The sequence below is a fragment of the Purpureocillium takamizusanense genome, chromosome 13, assembly GCF_022605165.1.
Source record: "Purpureocillium takamizusanense chromosome 13, complete sequence".
NCBI classification, from domain to species: domain Eukaryota; kingdom Fungi; phylum Ascomycota; class Sordariomycetes; order Hypocreales; family Ophiocordycipitaceae; genus Purpureocillium; species Purpureocillium takamizusanense.
Window position 1 is genome coordinate 229672 of NC_063080.1, and position 14224 is coordinate 243895.

A 14224-nucleotide genomic window follows, 5' to 3' on the forward strand; every position below is an offset into this window, starting at 1 on the left:
CTGCTGTACAGTCGCTCACTATTCATATTTTTAGCCTCAAATCTTTTGCTTCTTCCTACAACTCGCTTGTCCCGCTACCATCAATTGGGCGTTCAATATCCAAACATGAACAGTGGAATTGATCCCAGCTGACCACGGATGGCATACATTCCACCGAGCACAATCCAGAGCGGTATTGATAATGGTATCATTGAAGTATTAAGGAACAACGCTGCAGTCGCAGTCCATCTGTGGAATCAACACTAGACATCATCTTCGTGTGTCCTTTGTCAGCGTTGCCTGATGGCGATGCCGCCGTGAAGTCGCCAGGCACCAGATGCGCGGCGCTGACTCTTGCACGACAGAACGAGACGAAGCTGGTCGTTCCCAACTCATACCTCCCGCCACCGCCTTGTCCTCCATTTTCTCGCCGATACAAACACCCGACGTCGAGAGGGCGTGTCAACCGCGGCCGTTGCGCCTACAAATTGCAATGGTCGCGGGTCTACCAAGTACATACATGCACGTACGAAAGCCCGGACCAACCCGCGAAACTCCAAACACACGAGACTCGTCCCTCCGGCTGAAGTCGTGCGGAGAAGGAGGGGCGCCGCATCCGCCACAAAGTTGGGGTAATAAAGCCCGCCACTAACTTAGACGCCTGGCCGTCCCTCCCGTCTGGTCTGGTGTCTGGCGTCCGGCGACCCCGAGCCCCGACGCCCGCGGAGCCCGCGACCGACCCCACCGATGATGCGGATGCCGACATGGATGCAGACAGATGCAGGTCCCGCGGCTCCAGTCCACGCCGACAACGGCCGTTGAAGATACGATACGGCCAAGATGGCATGCTGTAGTACTACATGTAGTAGTAGTAGTACTATCTGCTGGATAAGGGGCAAGATGCGAATCGCGACGAACTCCCGAGCTCTTACGTATCTGCAATGCAAGGCGTCTCCACCAGACAGACAGACGGATTGAACCCCGTGTAGCCCCCTCTCCCCGCAAAAGTCGAGCGTGTCCCGGCGTGGATCTCGCGTCTGATCCGCATCGCGCTGGCTTGGCTGGATTTGGCATCTCGTGGGAGGAGCTGGGCTGGCTGTGGAGACTCAAGAAGGCCCCGTTACGGAGAGCGAAGTGAGAGGTACGAAACTACATACCTCGGCCGACTTACACAGGCGAGCTGCTGGGAGCTGTCCGTTGTCCTGGACTCAATCCTGGCCCAACCTTTACCTCAACTTTCATTGAAGTCGACGGCACAGCAATCATCCCACCATGGCTCTCGCAACCAAGCTCACGGCGCCGAACGGGCGGTCGTTTACGCTGCCCACCGGTCTCTTCATCAACAATGAGTTTGTCAAGGCCGCGTCTGGCAAGCGGCTGTCCAGCGTGAACCCCGCGTAAGTCCAATGTCTACGCATCTTGCCCCTGTGCTCCCCCCAAGCCAATGCCACTCAAAACATGCTCTGACGACAAGATCAACACGCCAGCAACGGCAAGGAAATCTGCACCGTCGAGGCGGCAGGCGCAGAGGACGTCGACCGGGCCGTCCGGGCGGCGCGGCAGGCGTTCCGGTCCCCCTCGTGGCGCGACATGACGGGGGCCTCGCGCGGCGCGCTCATGCACAGGCTGGCGGACCTGGTCGAGCAGCACCAGGAGACGCTCGCGACCATCGAGACGTGGGACAACGGCAAGCCGTACGGGGTGGCGCTCCACGAGGACCTGCACGAGGTGGCGGCCTGCCTGCGCTACTACGCGGGCTGGGCGGACAAGATCCACGGGCAGACGATCCCGACGACGTCGTCGAGGCGCAAGCTCGCGTACACGCTGCGGCAGCCCGTGGGCGTGTGCGCGCAAATCATCCCCTGGAACTACCCGCTCGCCATGGCCGCGTGGAAGCTCGGCCCCGCGCTCGCGACGGGCAACGTCGTCGTCCTCAAGCCCGCCGAGCAGACGCCCCTGTCGATCCTGTACCTGGCCGACCTCGTCCGCCGGGCGGGCTTCCCCGCGGGCGTCCTCAACGTCGTCAACGGGCTGGGGCGCGACGCGGGCCACGCGCTGGCGAGCCACCGCGGCGTCGACAAGATTGCTTTCACGGGCTCGACGCCCACGGGCCGCGAGATCATGAAGGCCGCGGCGACGAAGCTGAATAACATCACGCTCGAGACGGGCGGCAAGTCGCCGCTGCTCGTCTTCGAGGACGCGGACCTCGAGCAGGCCGCCAGGTGGGCCTACGTCGGCATCATGAGCAACCAGGGGCAGGTGTGCACGGCGACGTCGCGCCTCCTGGTGCAGGCGTCGGTGGCGGACGAGTTCACGCGCGCGCTGCTCGACGTGGTGCGCGCCGAGGCCAAGACGGGGGACCCGTTCGCCGAGGGGACGACACATGGGCCGCAGGTGTCGCGCGCGCAGTACGACAAGATCTTGGGGTTCATGGAGCGGGCGAGGGAGCAGGGCGCGCGTTGCGAGCTAGGCGGCGGGTCGGCGCAGGGCGAGGTCTCGACCGTGGCAGGCGGGAGCGCGAGCGGAGAGGGCGGCTTCTTCGTGCTGCCGACCGTGTTCTCGGGCGTGACCCGGGACATGGAGGTGTTCCGCGAGGAGGTCTTCGGCCCGGTCGTCACGGTGACGCCCTTCAGGGACGAGGAGGAGGCGCTGGCGCTCGCCAACGACAGCATCTACGGGCTGGCGGCGGCCGTCTTCAGCCGGGACGCGGAGCGGTCGCACCGCGTGGCGGCGGCGCTCGAGGCCGGCATGGTGTGGATCAACTCGAGCAACGACTCGGAGATCCAGGTGCCCTTTGGCGGCGTCAAGCAGAGCGGCGTGGGCCGCGAGCTGGGCGAGGCCGGGCTGGCCGCGTACACGGAGATTAAGGCGGTTCACGTGAACCTGGGGTCGAAGCTGTAGGTTTGATGTACTTGGTAGTTAATATGCAGATATTGCCATGAATGCCATGTAAGCCATGTCATGTTGTGAAGGGAAGGTGAGGAGGGAGCCCGTGAACGTGAAGAAACCGTTGATGTTGGAGATGTATCCGCTAGTACTGGCTACATACATGTTCAGAACACCCCATGGGCAAAAGGGAGACGTCAAAACAGTGAAGACACAAGGCAATGAATGGGTGCTGGCTAGCAACACGAACCGCGTGAGAGCAGACACTAGTGAATTCATGTTGTATGGACAAGGCTTGTGGCGGAACATGAAACGCCGCTCATTACATATGTTCAGTCTCTGCACTTCAACTCTTCCTCCCCCGCTCAACTGCCTGTGCCTGGAATCACGCCTTGACGCGCACTCAACTAAGGGCCCGTCTTCTTAAAGTCCGCACCCTGCGCCACAACAATAGTCTCCGCCTCGGTCGACACCTCGCCCTCGGTAGCCGTCTGCGCGTACAAGATGTGCTCGGTCATCTCGCTAATCTCCATGAACGTCTTGCGGCCCTGGATGAACCAGAAGCCGACGGCGACGACCATCATGACGCCGAACACGGCAATGGCGTAGTTCATGTCGCTGGGGGCGGGGCTCGGGTTCGTGGGGAAGAAGAAGAAGACGGTGGTGACGACGCAGTAGACGATGGAGATCCAGTTGACGGTGGGGCCGAAGCCGCCCAGGGAGAACTCTCCGCGGGGCAGCTTGCCGCGGCCGACGAGGGCGAGGGTCAGGATGGGCATGGCGTAGGAGACGGTCAGGGCGATGGTGCTGACGCTGAGGATGGCCTGCAGGACGGTGTTGGCGAAGAGGTAGAGGACGCCGACGAGGGCGATGATGCCGGCCTGCAGCCAGAGGGCGCGGCCGGGGACCTTCCAGACGGGGTCGACGTGGGCAAAGTAGGCGCCAAAGGGGATGCCGCCGTCGCGGGCGAAGCTCCAGGTGAGGCGCGACGACGAGGTCAGGACGCTGATGCCCTGGCCGACGCCGTTGAAGACGAAGAGGCCGATGAGGACGCCGGCGCCCGTCGGGCCGACGGTGGACTGGGTGATTTCGATAAAGGGGATGCCCGTGGGCGAGTCCATGAGCCGGTCAATGTCCTGGATGCAAAAGAGGCAGACAATCATGAAGAGGAAGCCCGAGAGGGCGCCAAACAGCACGGCCAGGTACATGGTGCGCGGGGCGTTGCGGCGCGGCGCGGGGATCTCCTCGACCATGTGGATGACGGAGTCGAAGGCGGTGAGGCCGTAGGCGCCCTGGACGAGGCCGAGGAACCAGGTGACGCCGTCGGACCAGCCCGTCTGGTTGAGCCACTTGCCGAAGACAAAGCTGGCCCTCTGGAAGGACAGGTCGGGCTTGGTGGCGACGCTGATGGGCAGGGCGAGGCCAAAGGCGAAGAAGAGGGCGACGAACCAGACGCCGACAAACTTGTTGAAGACGGGGAGGACGGCGTCCTTACGGCAGGCGAGGTGGTTGAAGAGGGTGAAGGCGGCCGTCATGGCGACGTAGACGAGGAACCGCAGCCAGCCCTTGGCGGCGCCGTCCCAGTCCTCGTCGAACATGACCTTCATGGCGAGGAGGAAGTCGGTCATGAAGGCGATCTGGCTGGCGGTGAGGGTCCACCAGCCGAAGGTGTTGATCCAGGCGCAGAGGTAGCTGGCGAAGCGACCGGCGGGCGTGTTCCAGAGCTGGGCGATCCAGTAGGCCTGGCCGAGGGCGGTGGGCATGCTGCTGCAGAGCTCGCCGAGGGAGACGGCGACGCACGTGTTGCAAAAGGTGACGAGGCAGAGGCCCCAGAGGATGGCGACGGGCCCGCCGTTGGTGAGGCCGTTGGTGAGGCCCTGCGCCATGGTGGACCAGGTGCCGAGGACGCAGAAGGCGAGGGCGAGCATGGACCAGATGGAGAACTTGCGCGAGAGCGACTGCGCGTGCCCGAGGGCGGCGAGGTCGTTGGCGTCGCGGACGGCCTGGTCGAGCGTGTCGAGCGTCTTGGAGGGGCCGAGGTCGCTCATGTTGGTGTTGCTGGTGGTGGGATGCATGGCGTGGACGGCATTGTTGTTGTTATCATCACCGCCGATGCCGCCGCTGTTCATGTTGTCGACATTATTGCCGCCGCCGCTGCTGCTCATGGCGCCGGCGGAGGAGGGTCCGGCAAGCTGGATTTTGACTCGGTCCATGTGATGGCTTTGTAGTAGAGAGTAGAGGCCGCTGTCATTCTCTGAGGGCGGGTGTCTGCTGATGAGACGGGGGATGATATCCAAGAGTTGATGGAAAGAGAGTTAACGGAGGCGAGGCAGCACAGAGCTCGACATCAAATTATATAAAAAAGCCCGTGAAAAGAAAAATGTGATGTGACAAAGTGTGATCAAGGTTTGAGGGGCAGCAAAGCTTGTGCCAATGGATAGGCGCGCAGAGACCAGAGAGCTTGTACGTGGTAGGTAATATATGCAGAGCGATTACTGAGGAGTGTTTATGTATGTGTGTGTGTGTGTGTGTGTGCGTATGTGAGTGATGAGGGAATAGTTTGCTGGCTGGGGTGAGACGTTTGGTCGATCCGGCGTGCGCGACTTGCTGCAGATAAGGGACACGTCTTTCCAGTGCAAGTCGTCGTTTGTTGTCTGGGTTGACTGGTGGGAGGAGAGCTGGCACTTTGTACTACCCGGGGCAGCAGCAGCAGATTGATAGTACATGTACCAGGCCACACAGCTCGAGGAGACTGGAGGCAGCCACCAGACCGTTGAGCTATCTGGCCTCGCTCCAGGTCCAGGTCCGGGGTCGGGCTGGCGGGCTGGCTGGCTGAATTGATTGATGGCTGCGTAGGTACGGAATGGACCGCCACGTCCAGTCCTGATCGACGTCTGGGGTGGAAGAGGAGGAGGAGGAGCAGCTCAACTTCCAGCCAAGGCCCGGCGCAGTCGCAAGACGTAGTGCGTACGAGGTCAACGTACTACGTACTTTGGCACTACTGGCAGTTCGTCAACGCCCCCCTCTCCCCGGTTCAGAGATCAGAGACGCGGGGACAAGGCCGGGGGTGGGGGGAAAGCGGCAGAGACGGCAGATTGAATGACTGACCGACGGACCCCCCCAGGCCCTGCGACGCCACACGAGAAAGTCACGGGCGGGCGAGGTTCGACAAATGACGACGGACGCGGGGGATTGGAGGAGGCTGGGGTGTTCCCCTCATCTTGATGCCCGTTCTCGGGGGGGAGGGGGGATTGGAGGTTTGGTGGTGGTGGTGGTGGTGGTGGCGGTGGTGGCCTCGTTTACCCCAACGGCCGGGCCGCGGTAGGCTGTGGCTGGCAGGTTTTTGGTATCTGGTATCTGGTCGCGTGTGTGTTGTGTTGTGTGTGTGTGTGCGCGTGTGTGTGTCTCTGCGTCCAGGCGATATCAGGCTTAACCAGCAGTGGAGGCGCGGTTGGAAGAGATTGTCGGTCCCCAGACTGGATGGAGTTGATTGGGGTTCCCGCTTTGGGGAATAAATAAACCGGGGCTACTAGTCTACTCCGTACTTGTAGGTATTCGACATCAATGACATGTATGGGGGCCTCCTTCCCTAACGTAGTTGGACTCTGTGCTATCTGTATCTACGCCGCCACCGCCACCGCCGCCGCCATTCATCGCCACCAGCGACCACCACCACCACCACCAGACAGGCAGGTAGGCAGGCAAAGGTAGGCAGCGATAACGGACACCTGAGCGACAGCTGAGCCCCTGGGCGAGCCGCGATCGCCGCATGCTGCGATTGCGGGTCGAAAAATAAACAATCTCTAAGCGACTACTACTTTGCGCGCGCGCGCACGTGCCGCCGTCAATATTTACATGCACACGACGAAGACGACGGTTGAGATTGGAGTGAATTTAAACGCGGGCAGCAGGGTCGCAGCCCGCGCGGGCCTGCCCTGTGCTGAGAGAAACAGACAGCGTCGCAGAGCTAGCGGGAGGGGGAGAGGAGAAAGGAGAAGAACCTGAGAAGGCCGCTATAATTTTTGTGACGCTCAGGCACGGACGAGGGGCAGCAATGGGCGCGGACGGGCTGGCCCGCCGTCGCAGCGCGCGTGTTGATCCAAAAGGTACAGAGTTAAGCGATGCGACGTTGATGGTTGTTAGTGCGCGACGACTCGACTCGATTCCCAGTGTCCTTCCGTCCGTACTGCTGCTACGCCCTCGACCGTATCAGGACCTACTAAACTAACTAACTTACGTGCTAACGTTAGTTGACTACGAGATGTGCGGGTGGAGGGGGGGGATAAACCTTCTTTGGCGTTTCGAGCAGCAGAGTCACTCAACCGTTCGTCCCCGACTGCACCGAGTCTGGTGGTGTGGGATCCATCATGGGATGCACGGACTGGACTGCGCGCCCTCTTCGCCCGGTTCACGTTTTCCCCAGATTATGCTTCCCCAGATTCGATCTGTCCGTCGGAAAAGGTTTGATCGCATTACGTACGACCAAATGAAACAACATCTTTTGGGGTAAAGAAGCCGATCTCCACGTTTTTGCCGCCAATCTCGGGGCGCTGTCGCCGCCGCCATGATGGGGGAGAAGCCATGCGCCGGGACGCCGGGAACCCTTGCATAGATAGCATCGTGGAGGCCGCGGGCGCCCGAGGGAGGCCCGGGTCGGGGGGCTTCGGGCTCCGTGTGTGTGGTGGGTGACTGTGGGGTCGCGCCGGCGGCGCCGGCGGCGTCTGGTGCCTGCCGGCGAGGTGACGGCAATGCGCACGACGACACCACACGTGTGTGTGTACAGCATACAGGGCTGTACTATGCGGCGCTGGGGATGTGGCTTGTCTAGTAGCGGCGGTCCGGCGTGCCACCATCGAGTCAACCGTCGTCACGGCGGAGACGGCCGCTCCCCTGAGTTGAGACTACGGCCCCTTTAGTTGAGACGAACGGGGCGGTCGAGGTCGAGACCAGGCGCGAATCTCGAATCTCGTCGATGCCAGATGTGGAGATCTGGGGGAACGGTTCGCGTCGCCACGAGCCGGCACCGGCCTTGCTCAGGAGATGGTGATGCGTACGATGTGCTACCGTGACACTGAGCTGATGGTGGAGTAGTTAGTCTGCGGAGAAAGGTCACACTTCCACGCAGCGGCTGATGTGATGCCGCCTGCCTGCCTTCCTGCACGCTCGCCACCACCGGCGCCGGCCCCCCGGGCATGGACCAACATAGTACCACCATGGATGGACTGGACTGGGCTGGGCTGAAGTGCACTCAGCTGCTGTGCGTGTGTCACGGTGGACACTCGGCCCCCGCGGCGACGGGCTCGGCGCCCGGCCGGAGAAGGTGCCGGCGAGCCCTTTTGGAAGCCCTGAGCTAGTATAAGTGCTGCCCTGCTGGATGGTGCTGTGCTTGTTGCGTACTCGGTCTGAATGAAGCCATCACCACAACACTTGACACGACACAGAGCCGACAGACATCATCATGGCGGCCCCTGCGATACAGCAACAACAGCAGCAGCAGCAGTTGCCGGACACGACGTCCATCCCCGGCTACATCATCCTGCCGGACCCGGACGAGAATGCGCCCCAGGCCGCTGCGCCGCCGCGGACGGCCGTCCACCCGCTCGGTGAGTTTAAGCACATACACTCATATACACACACAGACAGATACCTTTACCTTGAAAGACGGCTCTTGCTTACAACGCGTCTAGACCAGCTCTCGGCCGTGGAAATCACCACGACGGCCCGCCTCATCCGCGAGCATGCCAGCCCCCAGCAGGTCAAGTTCAACTGCATCACGCTGCGGGAGCCCAAGAAGAACGAGTACGCAGCGTTCCGGTCGCGCGTGGGCCCGCGTCCCGAGCGGCGGGCCTTTGCCATTGTGCTCGAGCAGGGAGCCACTTCTAGTAGTAGCGTCGCCGAGGTCATCGTCAACCTGACGCACGGCCGGGTCGAGGACTGGCGGGCGGTTCGCAACGTGGCGCCGACGCTGACGCTCGAGGACCTCGACGTCATGGAGCGCATCGCGCGGACCGACGCCCGCGTGGTCGAGGCGTGCGCCGAGATCGGCATCACCGACATGAGCACCGTCTTCTTCGACGCGTGGGCCATCGGCGTGGACGCGCGCTGGGGCTTCGAGCGCCGCCTGCAGCAGGGGCTGCCGTACTGGCGGGCGTCGCCGAGCGACAACCAGTACGCGCACCCGCTCGACTTTACCGTCGTGGCGGACACGGAGACGGAGGAGGTGCTTGCCGTGGACGTGAGGCGCGTACACGGAGAGCGCACGGCGGTGCCGCCGACGTCGCACAACTACCTCCCCGAGTTCATCGGCGAGGCCATGTACCAGCCGCGGCGGCTCAAGCCCATCGACATCACGCAGCCCGAGGGCGTGTCGTTTGAGATGAGGGGCAACGAGATCCACTGGGCGGGCTACAAGATGCACATTGGCTTCAACTACCGCGAGGGCATCGTGCTGTCCGACGTGCGCTTCGCCGACCCCTGGCAGGGGCACCGCGAGCGCACCCTCTTCAACCGCGTCAGCGTCGTCGAGATGGTGGTCCCCTACGGGCATCCCGCGCCGCCGCACCACCGCAAGCACGCCTTCGACGTGGGCGAGTACGGCAGCGGCTTCATGACCAACTCGCTCAAGCTCGGGTGCGACTGCAAGGGCGCCATCCACTACCTCGACGCCGTGCTGTCCACCAACAAGGGCCAGGCCGCCGTCATCAAGAACGCCGTCTGCATCCACGAGGAGGACAACGGCCTGCTCTACAAGCACACCGACTTCCGCGACGCGAGCGTCGTCTCCGCCCGCGACCGCAAGCTCGTCATCTCCCAGATCATCACCGCCGCCAACTACGAGTACGGCTTCTACCACACCTTTACCCTCGACGGCACCTACAAGCTCGAGATGAAGCTCACGGGCATGCTCAACACCTACTGCCTGCACCCGAGCGAGACGGCGGCCCCGTTCGGCACAGAGGTCGCCCCCGGCATCACCGCGCACAACCACCAGCACATCTTCTCGCTGCGCGTGGACCCCGAGGTCGACGGGCCCAACAACACCGTCGTCCAGAGCGACGCGGTGCCCTACGAGGCCGACGTGGGCTCCCCCGAGAACCCCTTCGGCAACGGCTTCTACTGCCGCAAGACGCCCCTGCGCACCGCCACCCAGGGCGCCGCCGACTACTGCCACGAGACGAGCCGCGCCTGGGACATCGTCAACCCCTCGCGCCTCAACCCCTCGGCCAGGCGGCCCGTCGCCTACAAGATCCTCAACAACAACTGCCCCGCCGCCCTGGCCAAGCCCGGCAGCACCGTCTGGCGCCGCGCCGCCTTTGCCCGCAAGGCCCTCTGGGTCGTCCCCTACCGCGACTACGAGCTCTTCCCCGCGGGCGACTACGTCTGCCAGTCCACCGGCGACGAGGGCCACGAGGGCAACCTGACGGTCCTCGACTGGAGCAACCGCGACGAGAGCATCGAGGACACCGACATTGTCTGCTACATCCAGTTTGGCCTCACCCACTTTCCCCGCACAGAGGACTTTCCCATCATGCCCGCCGAGCCCGTGAGCGTCACCCTGCGCGCGAGCAACTTTTTCGAGAAGAACCCCGCCCTGTGGGTGCCGCCCTCGCAGATTAAAGGTGACGATGGCTCCTCGCGCAATGCCTTTTCCGAGACGGGCGGGTCGTGCTGCGGCGGCGGTAGTGGCAAGAAGCTGCCGTCTCACCTGTAGGACGGGGGGATGGGCGAGTGCGTTGACTACGACGCCGGGCATGTGAGCGAGCGAGTGCTTTTGTGATTTTGGTCACTGTTGGGACATATTCATGGATGTACATACATATCGATGCATGCGTGGGCCCCCCCCGTGAATGTCCATCGCGACCAAGGGGATGAATAGCTAGAATGAATGACAATCACCCATATTATCACGCGTGCACTGCTCGACTCGGTGTTGATGCACCATGATGTCTAGGAGGGATGACGTCTTGCTGAGACGCCTTGGCAAGTGGGCTATAAAAACAAAAGCAGCACCGTACAGGAGCCATTAACACTAATAAAGTGGCTTTAACGGAGGTAGTCAATTTAAGCTATAGTCTTCATCCCTCAAATGGATTCACAGTTCGTCAAGGAAACGTTAATCAATCCACCCTATATTCAATTGTTAGAAGAGATCCCGTATAGTAATAGAGATCCAAGTTAGTTAACTCACACCACCATTAGTGTCACAGCAGTATGTCTGGCCTATGACACAAGTACCCCCGAGGGTAAGAACATCGCAAAGCTGCTGGCCCTCGATAGGGAGTGGTGTAGTGCAGCAAGTAACCTTGCCATTATTATCGCCGTTGATAGAGCAGGCGCCGCCTACTGGAGGGGCGGGCGAGCGAATACCATTCTCAGTGGGAACGGCAATGGCGATAGGAGCGAGGATGACTGCAGCATTGAAGAACTTCATTTTAGAGATGAAGAGAAGGAGTTTGAGTTTAAAAGTGATTGAAACTTGATAAGAAGACTAAAGGAGCCTGATTTAAATGAGAACGACTACTTAAAATTCGAGTGAAAGTAGACAGCTTATATATATAATTTTAGGTAGTAGGTAACGGGGGAATGGAACATTAGGGGGGGGGGGGGTGCATATCAAGTGCCAAGGCTTTATTCTAAAGAAGGCGTAGTACTTATGTAGCGCCCTTTCTAGCACCATGTCTCGATTCAATAGCTTACGCCGGGTTTCGTCCACGTCAACTTCAGGTGAACGCGGCGTCATCGGTCTGCTACGCGGGCTATAGCAGATCATTTGACCCTCGGATGGGTAGAGTCCCGCGCTACGGGCGTAGCGTGCCGTGCCCACGACTTGACCGAGCGGCTGAAGATTGGTTCCAGTCTCGTGATGATATTAGACGTTCGGGCGGCCTAGCGTCTAAGCTCGCAGGAGCACGATATCCCGTGTCTAACCTACCTCGGGTAGTTTAAAAGCTCCAGATATCCAGTAGCATAATTCACACCGCTCTCCGTCCTTGCGCGGCTAAGCTTCACAAAAGTAAGCGGAGAGGCGACTGCAACCATCCATTCTCTATCGTTCAATAGTAACATCTACGTTATATAAGCTTCGGCGCTATTCGGACTAAACGCCGCTCGGTGGTCTACGGCCAGTAGAGGAGTAGATGCCCTCCATAATGGCCCTTTGACAGTCAGTCGCAAGGCTACCTCTAGGTTGCTTGCTCCATTATTGCTGGTTACCTTGCAATACCCCGTACTTGCGGAGTTTTATATGGCAAAAGGCGTAGTGAAGTATATGAGACAGATCGATAGCACTTCTCCCAGGGCTGCTGCTAGTTTGTATATAGCCGAGGAAGTACGGAGTACATACCCGCTCTCAGCGTCGCTCCAGTTATTGCCCATAAACAAGGCAAGTGAATTTAAGGGTAGCCTCATATCTGTTAAAGGCCTGGCGCTGGTCAGGTCTTTCCAGGGTCCAGACCGTCCCCGACAGCGAGACAGCAAAAAGTTTGACCTCTCCGAGTCCACCCATCCTTCAGCGGCGTCGCGCCGGGTGATCTAGGCTTGCGCGAATGCCGCGATAGTCGGGCTCAATGTCGTCGGCTATTACTATAACTAGTTAACTGAGCTTCACGGCGACCTCACATCTATAAACGGTCAACACACCCGACGATTTTCGGCTTTGTGGCGCCCTATATATCGGCAAGCAATGCTCCCTAGCCAGTGAAACCCTCGCTGCCATTAGTAAGGCACCTATATTATTATGAGTAGTGCTAGCCGCACAGATAGAAAGTGCTGGCCGCACAGACGTTCCACTTTTACTGTTTTCCTAGCCAATAGCGTGCCGCGCAGCCCCACCCCCACAAGAACAGGGTGCGCGGGCGCGGGCCGCTCGCGGCAGCCCATTGCAGCCCACGCAAACACCACACAGCAGCACTATACAGCAGCATCACAGGCAACATCACGGCCACGCCTCTCAACGCGCCTCCAATACCCACATCACGGGCCCCACAGCCAAGGGCAGAAGACTGCAGACGACGGCGGACGAGAGGGCATCATCACGAGGTGGCCACGGCGGCGGCGGGGGGGCTGCTTTAGCCCGTCAACGGCATCACGAGCGGCGGCAGCTTTAGCTTCGCAGCCAGCTAGCCCAGCCCGGACCGGAACAACATGGCCCCGATGTCATGACATCGTGAGGAAAACAACGGAAAGGCTTTCTTGGGCCCTGCCGGCGCCGTGGCCTCGTCTACCTCCGTTACAGGCGCGGGCATGATTGGTGGTGGGCGCAGGCACGGCGCCCTTACCGCCCGGTACGGCACCGCACGGCACGGCACAGCAGAGAAAAACGAGTCCCCGATTTCATGACATTATGAGGAAATAGCGGAAACGCGTTTTTGAACGAATTGAGCCCTACTGGTGCGCCGGCGCCGGCGCTGCGTCATGGTTCAATTTGAAGTTCAATTGAGATATCGGCGTGCGTTGCGGCGCGCCAGTCTCGTCCCATGCCTACGCACCAAAGATGGCTGGCGCGGCCCGGGGGTGGGGCGCGGGCCTAGAAATATGAGGTGGGGACAGGTTGTGCCCGCAGCAAAACATGGTTGTGCCCCTACCTAGCACTACGTACTCTATTCGTATATATAACCGGCGCAGGCAGACCAGTTTGACCGGGCCGGACTGGCGCAGACGAGCCACTTTGACTACTACATGTTTGACCGGCGCAGGCAGGCAGGCAGGCAGGCGGCAAATTTTGGATATGGAGGCGCGGCACGGCGCGCTGGCCGGCAGCGGCGCTGACATAATAGTGCACAGGGGGGCCCCGTCAACCTATTGGGCCCGCCACGATGAGCCGGTTCGATGTTGCGTCAATTGAGCAAAAGTGTACTGGCACACTAGTGCCCAAGTTATCACGCCTTTTATGCTGTTGCAACATTCGACGGAGCTGCTCGCGCAGTTGCCAGAGGCCCCCCACGCTTCTATTCCATCACCGCCCATGCCCCAAAAATAGCCACGGAGGACGCGGCCGGCGGTTAAAGTGGGGTTCTCCAGCCAATCCGGAGCCGTCCCTGGCCGCCGTCGCCGGACATCCAAAAGAGGAGATTGGAGTTTCTAAACAGGGGAAGGCAACCCGGTCGCGGGTTGCGCACAAAGCCTTGAGGAACGAAGAAGGCATTTGCAAGCTCGAGATAAATGTTGGAGGGTTGGAGGAGGATATTTAGGCAGTGAAACGGTAAGTAGTGGGCTTGGAGGACCCTGCATGCAGTGTGGGGCATTGTGTGCAGGTCAGGCTGGGGAATCCCGGATTCTCTGTCGCCCGTTGGGCAAATGGGGTGATGCTACGTGTTGGAGGAAAAGCAAATACAGTCACGGCACGAGAACGAAGATTGAT

General features: G+C 60.6%; 3 protein-coding genes across 3 annotated transcripts; 2 read left to right on the forward strand and 1 right to left on the reverse strand.

The window, feature by feature from the left end:
- Window positions 1–1251: 1251 nt before the first annotated feature.
- Window positions 1252–2896, forward strand: ALD2_3 (mitochondrial aldehyde dehydrogenase; the record flags this gene model as incomplete). Its single annotated transcript, XM_047992334.1, has 2 exons — window positions 1252–1376; window positions 1467–2896. 2 exons carry the CDS (start codon window positions 1252–1254, stop codon window positions 2878–2880), a joined length of 1539 nt encoding a protein of 512 aa, XP_047848348.1. The 3' UTR covers window positions 2881–2896.
- Window positions 2897–3083: 187 nt separating this feature from the next.
- JDV02_010587 (uncharacterized protein) lies at window positions 3084–6052 on the reverse strand. Its single transcript, XM_047992335.1, has one exon. The coding sequence runs from the start codon at window positions 5076–5078 to the stop codon at window positions 3273–3275; it is 1806 nt and encodes a 601-aa protein (XP_047848349.1). The 5' UTR covers window positions 5079–6052; the 3' UTR covers window positions 3084–3272.
- A 2271-nt stretch (window positions 6053–8323) lies between these two features.
- On the forward strand, window positions 8324–10576 carry JDV02_010588 (Primary-amine oxidase; the record flags this gene model as incomplete). The annotated part of the gene is made up of 2 exons (XM_047992336.1): window positions 8324–8468; window positions 8553–10576. 2 exons carry the CDS (start codon window positions 8324–8326, stop codon window positions 10574–10576), a joined length of 2169 nt encoding a protein of 722 aa, XP_047848350.1.
- Window positions 10577–14224: the final 3648 nt, after the last annotated feature.

Excerpts from the sequence above, each read along its gene's own strand:
- JDV02_010587 (XM_047992335.1), bottom strand. The coding sequence starts at position 5,078 with ATGGACCGAGTCAAAATCCAGCTTGCCGGACCCTCCTCCGCCGGCGCC.